Raw genomic sequence first — 13314 nt, 5'->3', positions numbered from 1 at the left:
GGAAAGAGAAAACCCAATCTTAATTCATAGTCACCCATCTCAGCAGCATATAGCATATAAAGGAACAGATTTGATGCTTTGGTAAAGGAACTGGATTTTGTCAGTAAAATTCCACGCACTCGATAGACAGCTGTCCATAGTGCCCCTGCAGGCTTTCCCGACCAAAAACCTATTCTTCGGTGCTTATTCCAGTGCTTGAAATTCCACTGTTAGAGTTGCAGCTTGTGGGCTGGAAGGCTAGAAAGTCTCTGAGAGTCACTTATTAAAAAAATGCAACCACTCCTTAAGCCTAGAAAGTTATATTAACTCCTACCTTAGGTTGGCTTAAAACCCTCATGTAGCTGCTTGGAGGCGGTGCAGAAGCTTTAAGGCCAAAGAAATATTTGCCAAAACCTCGGGGTCAGTTTGCTTACGACCTAAGTCCAAATCCTTGTCTTTCACATACCACCACACAAGTTTTGCTATATCCTCGTATTCTCAGTACTGTTTAATATTTTTTTAAGCCAGCTCACATTTTTATTGAAGTGAATTTATCACAGTACTGTCTACCTAGCTTTGTCCTAATGAAGTCATGGGTTGGATACACTACTATGTATATACATAATTTCTGATCCACATTACAACAAATATTTATTTAAAAAAAAACCAAAAACTTCACTGGCCCACATACCACCAGGGATTCACTTCGGGAAGCACTGCTCTGGTTCATACAAAGTGTATTAGATATAAAGGTATATATTAAAAATAAGAAGTCGTAGCCCCTCTTTTCAAGGTACTCAGTACCCAGCAGTTGAAAACAACTGTTGCCTTTGTAGTTAGTTGCATGAGCTCTGGAAGATCATGAATTTATGGGAGGTCATGTCTTCCTCTGCGAGGTCATGAAATTCAATCAATGCTTGCCTTCCAATCTGCCCTTTGGTCGCAGGGCTCCACAGGTGGAACATATCAAACTCACCAGCCAAATTATGACTCTTAATTGGTGTTTCTTTTAAAGTGGATATGTCATTTGTCAAATGTTCAATGCAGGCGCAGGCCTAGCCCCAGGCAAAATTATGAAGTAGGAGAAGAATGCCAGATACGTAGGCTGCACTCAAATGTTTGTCGAAAAAAAAGAATGAATGAGCCCTCCGTCCTTGAATCTCTCTCTCCCAACCCCCAGATCCACTAGGTGCCTTTTGAATTCTATCTCCTAAATATCTCCAGTAGTTTTTTCCCTTTCCAAGCCTCCTCTGACACAGGGGTTTATCATTTCTTGTCTGGATTATTTTCACAGCCTCTTAACTTGCTTCCTTCTCCAAGCCATTCTCCACAATGTTGCTGGAGAGATCTTTTCATAGGGCAAATAAGGTCATGTCACCTGTCTGCTTAGAGTTTCCTTAAGTGGTTCCCCAGGCTCCTTTGCATGGTTTGGGGACTCTGCATACTCTGACCCCTGCTTACCTCTGCTGCTGTAGCTCTTCTAACTCCCCAGCCTGAAACCATTACTTGCACCTCCCACCATCCCACTGGGCCACGCCAGGCTCTCTCCTGTCAGAATCTTTGTTCATCCTGCTCCTTTTCCTTTGGCCCCCTTCCCCCCATCTTCTTTTCTCACCTCAACTCCTACTGGTCTTTCAAGCCTGAGTTTAGGGCATCACCCCCTCTGGGAAGGTTTCTGTGGCTTGCCTTCTCACCCTCTTAGAACTCTGCATTTGCCTCTATGTTAGCACTTACCACATGCTGTGTTAACATTTTTCTGTTTAGTTGTCTTTCCCACAAGACCTGTAGCTCTTTGAGGTCAGGTACCACAGGTTAATCTTTGTATCCCACCGTCTGTTTGTATCTCACAGTGTCTGGCACGTAGCAGCAATTCAAATATTTGTTACTGAATGAATGAATGAGCTCCTCGGCCACCTGTCTGTCCTTTGCCTCTCTTCTCAGTCCACAATTTCTGGCACACGACCTCTCCCCTCCGCCCCTGGCCTGGCTGGCACTCATTGGAGAATTCCTGGGGTGGAGGCTCTCCTTTTTCTTTCCTTACCTAAACCTGCTTTTACCTAGATCAGAGACAACACGATCAGATGATAAACTAATTCACACTGAGGTGTTAAATCATTTCATTATACAAACACTTATCGAGTTCCTGCTATGTGCCAGACATTGTGCTTAGGTGTGTGTGTGTGGGGATCACCAGAAAGAACCAGGGAGTTTAAGATCCCTACTTAGGAGCATATGGGTAACGGCCAAATACATTCCTCCTCGGAGGGGTATCTGATTTTCAAAGAACTGGGTTTCAAATGATGACATTTAAACAGGAGAGGTAGGGATTTGGGTCTTGGAGACCTCTCAAGCAGGCTAGCTTTGGCTCAATGAATTTGCTGTGTGAAACAATTTTCTAATGAGTTAGGCTGACTTTAAGCCCCAGGTTATCTTGTCGTCACCAGTTATGCTTTGCTTCATGAAAGGTCACCAGGGGCTGCCTTACAGGAGACAGATTTCATCCTGGGATCAGGTGACTTCTCTGACTTTGCGTGCTTCTATTAAATTAAATCTAGTAAGCCCCACGGGCTGTCAAGACTTTTTAGGTACAGTATTCAAAGATGAGGCAGGCTGTGAACCTCCTGCCCCTCTCTGCCAGCGGTCCCCAGCTGCCCCTGAATGGGACTATTTGTGGGGTGGGTTTCCGAACCCGGCCAGAGCTGCGTTGAGAAAACGGTTCGAGGGAAGCTCCTCAGAGAACAGGAAGAGGAGGTGGATTTTGTGCGGAGGAGGAAGACCTCTTGCGAGGCTCTTGTGGCCAGAGACGAGCTGGACCGGGCTGGGAGGAGGGATACCTAAGCCAGGGACCCCCACGCACCCCCAAGGAAGGATGGAGAGGTTGCAAAAATCCTAAAGGGAAAAGCCCTCTCGGCTGTAGGCCAATGAGCGGCGGGAAGGAGGAGTGAGGCTGGGGAACTTCTCCCAGAGCCAGTCAGAGGGGACGGCTGCTGGGAAGCCAATCAGCGCGCCCGAGTCTGCAGCCCCTCTGCAGTAGTTATGCCAGAGCTCTCCGTGTAGAGCGGCGGCGAGCCGGCAGCTGGGCTGCGGGGCCAGGAGCCACCGCACGCGCTCCGCGTCCTCCTCTCGCGCCGCTCCTGCCCGGTGTCCGCGCCGCGGTGCCCCAGCAGTCCTCACAGCCCCGCGCCCGCAGCCTCGCCGCGCGGCCGCCGCCGGCCCCCGGCCGCGCAGTTCGCCTCGCCCCGCCCCACCCGGTCCCTCCTCGCCCCGCCCCAACCCGGTCAACCCCGCCCCGCCCCGAGCCGCCGAGCCGTTCCCGCCCTCGCCCAGCGCCCAGGTAGCTGCGAGGAAACTTTTGCAGCGGCTGGGTAGCGGCACGTCTCCCGCTCCTTAGGGCCACTGCCAGGCTTGCTGAGTCCTGGGACCGCTCTCGCCCCCGCTGCCACTCTCCCGCTCTCTCCTCGCTCCCGGCGAAGCAGGATGGCAGGGCCCGTGCGCACCGCGTGCTTGGTGGTGGCGATGCTGCTCAGCTTGGACTGCCCGGGACAGGCACAGCCCCCGCCGCCGCCGCCGGACGCCACCTGTCACCAGGTCCGCTCCTTCTTCCAGAGACTGCAGCCCGGACTCAAGTGGGTGCCTGAAACCCCGGTGCCAGGTGAGGAGTCGTCCCTCGCACGTGCCCCGCGCCCGGTGGTGAGCCAAGGGGCGCATGGTGGAGGTAACCCGAGCGCGCTAGCCCCGCGGGGCCGCGATCGTGAGCCTAGCGGCCGGGCACCTGGGAGTGGTCGCCGTGCCCGGGCCGCCCGGCCAGGTCTCCCGAGAAAGGGAAGAAGGGTAATATGTGGGCCGTGTCCGCATCTCCCAAGCTCGCTGGGCTGTCAGCGAAGGTGCGACTGGGAGGAACCGCGAGCATGGCCTTTCTGGCGAGCGCCCATTTTTGGGGGGAGGGCAGGAAGGCTGGAGCTGGTTCTCCCCGCCTCGGCGAACTGGCGCCCCACATCCTAGCTGGTGCCTCTGGAATTTGCCACCCTCGCTCGCACGTACGTGCCAGAATTTCAGCCTCAGCTGGACCGCGGCTCCGGCCATTCTTTCCCCAACCTGCCCTCACGCCCTCCTTTCCGCAGCCTGGGTTCCCGAGGCTCGCGGGCCCAAGTGCAGGCAAAGTTGAGGACAGATCTCCGAATCCGCAGTGGCAGGTAAAGACACACGGAGGGAAACTTTTGAGTAGGTAGGGGGGGGGGTCCCTCAAATGAGGAGGACTGAGCCTTTTCCTTCGAAACAGCGTCTCTTCTCTAGGCTGGCGAAATCGTTTCCAAAACCGGGCCGCTGGCGGGGAGCAGGAGGCCAAAGATGATTTAACTCCTCCCCTTCTCAAACTCATCTGCCTTCTTCACAGGCTGGACCCTGAAGGGGAGATGATTTTAGGTGGAGGAAAGTTTCTGAACGCTTGCCTTTTGTTCTGCACAATCAGGTCGTGTTGTAAGGGCATATTTTAGCCTTCCCTGAGCGCTGCCGGTGTCAACAGATGAATATTAATGGCCTTGTGTGATTGACTGTCCCACGGTTGGAGTCCTAAAAGCCTGCCTTAGAATCCAATTAGGACAAGTTGCTACACTGGCAATGCAGGCAAGAAGAGTCGGCTTCTAACAGGTTTATGTATCAGAGGTGCGCTCTAAGAAACGGCTGGTTGTATTCACAAACCGTAAGACGTTTGTGGCCTCCGGTATCTCTTCGCCACCCAGGCATCCAGCGAGGCGCGCGTCCCGCGTTTCCGAGGGATCGGGGAGCAGCCCTCGCCAAAACTTGGCTCGTGGCTCTCAACAAGTCGGGGAGGCGGGCCTGATGGTTGGGCCAAGTTGTGAATGCGATGCGCGCCCTGTGGGCGCTGCCGGCGAGCGTTCACTAGCGGGAGGTTACCTAGGCAGCCAGCGCGCCCTCAGCCTTTTCTTTAGGTGGATGAAAAGAGCCGAGCGAGCCTGCTGTTTAGTTGCAAAGGTAATTGCTCACCCTTCTTGGTGACTGAAATGCATTTGCGCATATGTTAAATATTGCTTTGCAGGATTTCGCTCTAAGGAAGGGTAGAGCTACCTCTCCCTCTGTTAATAACGTACCACGTGGGCGTGTGCAGGAGCCGTAAGGGGCAACCTATGAATCAGCTCCACAGAGCTGCAACAGCAGGCGAATCTCTCTCCCCTCGAAGTGCCCTGGTAGTTAGCTTGGTAAGGCCAGAGAACATGCTTTTGTTGGTAATGTAAAAATTGGTCCTCACAGGATGAGCCCCCCACAAGATGAATGGATCCAGGGTTGGAGCGGGGGCCACACTGGGCGGGTTTGAAGCCAGGGGGTAAAGATTGTGCTTAAAAGAGGAAAAAGACCAGAGGGAATGCAGAGATACTCATTTAGCAACCCCCCTCTACACAGGCTCAAGCAGGAGCTCACCCTCCCTTGCCCTCCCCCAGCTCTCTGGCTGCCTGCCTCTTTGCAGCATCTGTATAAAAGTATTGGGAGGGCCCACACACTGTGTGTATGAGATTTGGCCTGGGCTCCCTCCTTCCAAGCTCCCTTACTCCTGGCCTAAGGATGGCCATGTTACATACAGAGAGCAGGGACTCGTAACGGAGATTTTTCATTTTCCTCAAGTATTTCCCAAACGCTATAGGAAAAATCCCTTTCCAAGGGTCTTTACCGTATAAACCCAACATTCCCTACTCCACTTCTGTTGAACAAACATATGCCCTGTTGAGCACCTTCTACGTGGCAGGCACTGTTCTGACTCACCCTGAAGCAAAGCCAAATTTCAAATATGGCGATATCCACACAGCTACCATATAGCCTGGATTTTCTGGGACGGTGCAGATTTCCAGTACTCTGTCCTGGCATGAAACCACGTGTCCTGAATTTTAGCTGGACAAATATGGTCACTGTAGATATGGAAAGCATGGTAAAAATCCTAATGTCCGTGTGTGGAAAGAGCTCATCAGTATTTCAGAGAAGAGACGATAATGGCCGACTAAATACAATGGCAAGTGCACAATTTCAAAGTGAATAAATGTGGGATTTGCTGCTGTCGTTCAGTGGTTGGAAATTGAAAGAGAGCTGCAAATTATTTGATAGTTATGAACCATCACGATGACCGCTTGACTTTTCTTTCCCATCTCTATTTTAAGCCGTGTTCAGTTCTCCCGCTCCACTATATTAACTGCATTAAAGCTTTCTTTGTCCCAGATAAAATGAGATTTGGTCACAGTAAGGAGAAATCCTCAAGAATGTCTTGTCTCACTTAGGGGGAGCATGGGATTGACTGTTAACTTAGGCCATTAGCAGAATTGGGTTAGAGTGGATAAGGTGCATTTCTTATGCTAATATGGATGAGACTAAATGGCATTTGAAATCAGCAGGCCTAAAAAATAAATCACTGGTGCTGAAGGACTACAGTAGACTTCCACAAAGCTGATCTAAAGCCTTACGATCTCATGTTCCCATTTCTTTTAGGGTTCAAAGGCACAGGATAGCAATTCTAAATAGCATGTCCCCCAAATCCATAGATCTTTTCGTACCCCACTCTTTTTTTTTTCCTAAGGATTTGTAACTTGGAAAGCACCACAGATGGAAACCAGGCACACAGAGTTAGCATTTGGCAGAAAAATCCATATAACTGACTTTCAGTGCAGCTCTTTTGCCCTTATTTAATTTAGAAAAATTCAGAAAAAAGCCAATGAGCTCATAAGTCTAGATGTTTATTTTGTTTTGCTTAACCTACCCACAGGCGCAATCAAGAATGGATACAATTTTAGGCAAGGAAAGTGAGCTAGTAATCAGACAATGATGTTTCCAGTTGTCTCAAGGGAATGTTACAGAAGTCTGAAAAAAAACTCCTCTAAACAAAAATCAAGTGTAATTCACTTTATGAATGCCATACACCACTTTTGTAGGGGTGGTGGTGAAGGGGACGGATGGGAATGAGAAAATCAAACAAACCGTGGTAGTGTTGCAACTCCCCAAAGACTGAGGAATCTTGCCTTAGAGGGCCTTGGAAAGTGCAAGAACCACTCCAGGAGGCCAAATGCCCAAATGGGTAAAAGGCAGCCTTGAAAAGCCAAAACTGACTTGGAGTTTCTCAAATAGATGAAACAACATAAAAATAAAAATCAACGTTCTCGAAAAGAGAGTTTGGTATTCGTTGTTGTTGCTTCAGAGTATGAGAACTAGTAACGTCCTCCGGGTTGCCAGCTGTGGTTCCCCAATTAATTGGAAGCCGTTAGTGGTCCTAAAGTCGGGAGAGAAGAGTGAGGTGTGGGAGGGGTTTCTCTCCTCTGAGATCGCACTGGACAGTTGAGTGAGCAGGTGATTTGTTCAAACTTTGAAGAAGTTGTATCACCATGTGCTAACTTGGAATAGTTTAGAGAACTCTCTCAAATGTGGTCTGAATATATTTATTACGCTAATCCTGGTGATTGGTAACGGGATGTTCTCAGAGGGAAGCATCGATCTGATTGAGGAGACGGCTGATGGTTGGTTGGAGCGCCTTGGCCTGAAAGGAGTCTCAGACTGCCTGCTGCTTGGCAGGCTCTGTGTTAGGTTTTGGGGGTGCCGAGGGGAGTAAGACATAGTCCCTTTTGTCAAGGCGCTCACAGTCTAGTGGGGGAGCATACAAGTAAACAGGCTTCTCAGGAAACTTGTGGGATTAAATAGGGTGAAAAGGGCTAGAAAATACCTCCAGGAAATTGGCTGAAATGGTCACAATAGCCAGCCTGGGCAAGGGAAAAGAACTGACGAGATGAAGTGGGAGATAGGGAGAGGTCGCTTAATAGGGCCGCCATCTTAAAAAGTTTTCTTAATTCTTGGAACAAATTCTGTTTGTAAGCATTAGGGAATACAAGCATAAGAGGATTTTGATGGATGCTAGATGACACAGATGGTGTCAGTTTTGCAATGTGTTTTTTTTTTTTTTCCTATGGGCTGGTAGGTTGTATCCAATATTTTGATGCAATATTTTTGAGCATTCTGCCGCTTCCATCTTTAGAGTTGCAATGTTTGCTGTTCACTGTAGCCTAGAAAAAGGCTGCTTATTACCAACCTGGGAGGAAAGAGGTCTGGATTTGTCTGATGTGAGACAAGACAGAAAATATGTTCTCCTTAAATGGCAGCTATCAATAGGACCACGCCAACTGTGTGTTTGATGCATATACAAAAGCATGGTTCTTAAGAGGTATCTTATTACTCATTTCTAAGAAAATTGAAGATAATCACTTATAACTTGTGCACACGATACATCATTTGGAAAGAATTTCACTGGGGATCATATTGCTCAACTGAAAAGTTCTGGCATGCTGAATTTGTACATTTTTGTGAATGCTTCCTTTTACTCTGATCTCTCGCTTTTTTTCTGCATATGGTTATTTGTATGTTTTAGATTATAAGCTCCTTAAAGGGAAAGCACTGTATTTGATGCAGTGTTGAGCACAATGCTAAGAGTACCGTAGAGCATTTAGTAAATAATTGATAATAGAATTTCTAGATCGTTATGTATTCTCCTATGAAACTCTCAAATACTTTCTTAAGCTATATGTCATCTTACTTATTTTAAAAGTCTAAGTCCAAATTTTTATGAGACATTATTGGGGTATGTGGACAAACTTTTCAAGCTGCATATATTTTGACTGGAGACTGGTTCAGGCTTACCTCAGTTAGCTGGCTACTCTTACCATCAGGCAGGGTTTATGAATGTTGAGTACCCAGAGAACAAATTGAAATTAGCAACATTGTTATGACTGCCCTAGTATCATTAAAGATCAACAATTATAGCACATAAATTGTAAGACATCTCTTAAATCAAACTCTCTTTGATTTAATGTCAGCTAGACCTTTCTCACTAATGTTGACATTACCATATTTGGGAGTTGAGCTGTGACACACGCATGGACCTGTTGATGTACCTCACAGGTTTCTGTAACCTGGGATCAGAATTTGTGCACAGGCTCAATTCGAGACCATACCAGGAGCCAGCCTCTCTTCAGCCCTAGCTGAGCTTCTAAGCAGGTTTGATGTTTTTGGCAATCTAGGGTCTAATGGAAAGTGTGGGCAGAAAAATCCCCCACTCATCTGCCCATATTTAGCAAATTGTCAGGCTTGAAACAGGATCCCCAGCACTCCATTAAGAAATGAGCATCAGAAAATAGTGTCCAAGTCGTGGGCCCCAGACTGGCTTTAGAGACAGCATAAAGTAATGGGAATTTATCTTCTGAAACGTAATGACAGGAACACTGCGATTCACAGAGCAACGCGAAGGTGAGCATATCAGCAGAGAAAATGTGCATTTTGAAATGCTGTGTGTGAGGGGAAAACGCTCACTGGGACCTTATAGTAGTCTCACTTGAATACCTTGTTGAATATACAAAGTAAAGTATTAGTTCTCTTCTTCGAATTAGGCCAATTAAATATTAATTATCCAAGTGCTAATTATTAGGAATACTTGTTTGCCATTTTTAAACAAAAATGAATCCGCATGGATTAACAAGGAAGGCACTTTCACTTTTGCCTCTCTATGTGTGTAGCTACATAAAGCCTTATTTGAGAGTTTGTATTTTTTCTCGTGAGGAAAAAGGAGTCAATGTTAGGACCCAAATGCTTTGCTAGTGTTCTGAACAGTTAATTATGCCTAGTAGCTGAAATTGTATTTATATGCTAGATTAGTAAATCTACTAAGCTCTTTGAAGTATACTTAATAGGCTTATATTGATAAATAATTGATAGGAAGAGAGAGAAAATACAAGTGAAAGTGGCAGTAAAAAGGAACAGAGAAGTTAAAGCCATTATAAACGAAATTTCCACACACTGTATTCCAACCATTCACCTGAAAGATGTACATTTCTCAGAAGTGATGATTTTGAGAGTATTCTGTATTTTTCAAAATTTCCACAATGAAGCATGCATTTATTTCTTATAAATTCAGCAAAATTTTAGAGTAGAATTTTAACTGGCCTTTTGACTCTGCCTTTTGAATATAAGTTTATTACTGGAAAATCAGAAATCCTTATTATGGTGTCTTTAAGGTATGTGTTTGTAATTATCTGTATCTCCCCTACTAGACTGTGATCTCCTCAAGGTTATAGGGGCTGTATTTTATGTATCTTTGTATCGTCAGTGTCTAGCATAGTGCATAGTACAAATAATAGGTACCCCATAAATATTTGTAGGCTAAATGAATGAATGGAATTATAAATGTAACCATAAAATTTCCGTAGAACCAATATTTAAGTAGTTGATTCCTTTTTACCAATATACTAAGGTTTCTAAAAAAGTAACTACTTTTTCAGGTCAAAAATCCATTTGTTGTCTATGGGTAAGTGATAAAGGACATTGACTTAATTCATTTGGCTGTACTATAACTCCCTGGAAAAAGTAGACTAGCCAAGTCTTACAAGAGGTAAGTAGCTTGTGCTTGTTTACAAGGCTATTTTAAGTAGTTTAAAAATAAATATATTTACGTATACATAAATGCATATATTTATTTTCACTTTACAGAGCTGTGGTATTTAGTGTGAAAATAATGCAACTGGTGTCAGTTACAGAAGCATACACTAAATGTATACAAGTTTTCCCTCAGTGTTTGGTGTTTCTTACCTATAACATCAAACTTCATAAATGTACATGTAAAAGGACATAATCCAAAGTGGGTTTCAGCCATGGGAATTTTATTGGAGTAGTCTAAAGGGCCTCATGAGAGTCCTCTTAATTTCTGTATGCATTAGGGCGTACTTTCAAAATTGGCTAGCGATGACCCATCGGGAGTTCTTTCAGATACAGGCCCAAGTGGGAAAGAGGGGAAAAGAGAAAGAAATGATGATCATTTAAAAATAATGTTAGAATTCTATTTGCATAGTTTCCTTCTTAATTATGGTTCTCTTCCCTCTCTCCCACACTCTGCATAATACATACTTCCAGTATGTATTATGGCATCGTGGGATTCTCCATTGCTCTTTGTCAAATTTTGGTCTGGATGATTGAAGCTGAGGGAAACATGGTGAAGAGAGGAAGAGTTAGGGTGATGGATACAGGGAGTAGGTTAAGAGCCCTCATTCTGGTATATATCAGAAAGTTAACTGGCACATAACAGACTGAAAGGATTGGAAAACATTTGAACGTGGAAATTATCATGTGTGCAGAGATAATGCAGAGATATGCCCTAATTGCATTCAGTTCCCAGAAATACCTTATTTGTACTTCTTACTTAGTATCCATGTTTTTTGAAGCCCATAGTTTATTCATAGCCTCTGACAGACCCTATGCCCATTGAATGTAGGAGCCATGTTTGATTGTCATGGTATCCTCTAGAGTGGCGAGTAGAGTGCCTTGTACAGAGTTATTATTAAAGGTTGGAATGACTGTAAGAATAAATACCTAAAAACATATTCTAGAGGACTTGATCACTGTCAAATGAGGTCCTAGGATGGCATATACCTAGAGAATGACTGATTCTCTGAATGCATCATTTTCTAAACTGATCTGCAGCAGAGACTGAGGAAGGGGGGTGGTGAAGTTGAAGCATATTTCTCTATTCTCTGTGGCCCTGGGAGCCTTGTTGCCCCTCTTTCAAAGCTGAAGTTTGAGGAGGAAGTGACAAGTAGAGAGAGATTTTAGCTGCAGCTTTATCTAAGTGTGGTATTTGCATATGTTTTACGTATACATTCATAGATTATACATATGTATGAATATATATTTCTATTATTTTGATAGCAACAATTAGTAATTATGTGCTATTTAAACTGTTTGCAAGTTGTGAATTGCTACTCTTAGCAGTGGGTGGTCTTTCACAATCATACCCTACATTTGTGTCATGAAAGCTTTGCTTTTATATATCTTTATGTGCAAACAATGCAACCACTCAAAGTGTCTGCAGGTTCTGAGTGCCACAGATCTGCTTGGTTCCACACACACACACATATTTGTATACTCGTACATACACACATATAAAATATCCCTACAACAACTGTAACCCCCTTAATAATCTAGAGAATAAGCCTAACCTACGCTGGGAAGAACTGGGGGGTACAGCTTTTCAGAGCTTGAGTAAACCATTTTCAGTTGGATTGGCCCCAAATTGTTGCAGAGCTAATTGCCACTGGTATCATAGAGCTACGGCTCACTTATAAAGTTCCGTCATTTCCCTAAGTACAGAGGTGCGATCCTTGTTGAAGCTGTGATGGTTAACCCATACTGTGAATTTGGCTCATTTTGGAGAGCTGCTTCTAGCACTGGCTGGATTGCGTGTTGAGCTCCATAGAAATGAGACTGTGACCCAAGAGGCACTTCAAGTTAGGTTTCATGGAGTGATTTTATTGGGGAACCACATTTAACTGTTTTGGAAAACAGATGGAAGTTGTCAGAAAATGAACCTACTAATAATGAACTTTATATGCTATCTCTGCATAAATATTTAAAAGTTTTCCATTCATTCTTTACTTCAACCAACATTTATTGAGCACTGATTCTATGCCAGGTACTGAGCTGATGAATAAGATAAACCATTGCTTAGGGAGGGACCCAGTAAGGAAAACCAATGGATGTCAAGGCAGAATGATGAGCTGGGTGCCTTGTGGGGATCTGGGTGCTGCTGAGCTGTGGAAGAGGGTGCCTAGTTGCCTTAAGTGGGCTGTCCTGTATGGTATGTGCAAAGGTACAGATTTAAGAGACAAAATGACATATTTGTTGTATTGGAATAGTTTGGATTGTTTGGAGTACAGATGTGGGGAAAGTAGAGGAAAGATGAAAAAGAAAAGTAGGTAGGAGATGCTGAGGAGTTTTGTTGGACTGTATCCGAGGCTGATGAGGAGCCATGAAAACATTTTAAGAAGAGGAAACGCTGTTTAGGGTGGAGGATAAGTGGGGAGTGAGCGGTGGCAGGGAGTTTTAATAATGCAGGTGAAAAGCCAGGGCAGTACCTAGGAGAATAAAAGATAAAGTTGAGAGAATAGAGGAAGTAGAGTAGGCATGACTTGGTGACTGGTTATGAGGACAGAAGGGAGAGTCTAGAACTTTTAGTTTTGCAGGGTGGTGAGGCTACAGCAGATAGTAGGTGCTCAGTAAATATTTGTTGAATAAATGAGTGAAACACAGGAGGAACATATTTTTGAGGGGTGAAATAATGCGTTTGATTTTGAACAGGTTGAGTTTGAGGGGTCCTTTGACCATTGAGGCAGAAATGTCTGGTAGGTAGTTGAGGTTGTGTGTTGGATAATAGAAGAGAGAGCAGTCAGGGCTGGAGATAGCATATTTGGACATTGTCAGCATGTAGATGGTAATTGAAAACTGGGGATAGATGAGATCACTGGGAAAGAG

The 13314-nt window shown here is 45.1% G+C and overlaps 1 protein-coding gene across 3 annotated transcripts in view; it reads left to right on the top strand.

Moving 5' to 3' along the window:
• Positions 1-3261: 3261 nt before the first annotated feature.
• GPC3 (glypican 3) overlaps positions 3262-13314 on the top strand; it is a 452076-nt gene continuing 442023 nt past the window's right edge. For all 3 annotated transcript variants that reach the window (XM_007462877.1, XM_007462876.1, XM_007462875.1), the window contains exon 1: positions 3262-3631. In XM_007462877.1, the coding sequence (XP_007462939.1) occupies positions 3457-3631 (175 nt within the window). In that variant the 5' untranslated portion in view covers positions 3262-3456. The remainder of the gene's footprint in view (positions 3632-13314) is intronic.

The sequence above is a fragment of the Lipotes vexillifer genome, unplaced genomic scaffold (genome assembly GCF_000442215.2).
Source record: "Lipotes vexillifer unplaced genomic scaffold, Lipotes_vexillifer_v1.1 scaffold481, whole genome shotgun sequence".
NCBI classification, from domain to species: domain Eukaryota; kingdom Metazoa; phylum Chordata; class Mammalia; order Artiodactyla; family Lipotidae; genus Lipotes; species Lipotes vexillifer.
Note: the sequence above shows the minus strand (reverse complement) of the source record. Positions and strands in the feature narration are given on the sequence as shown.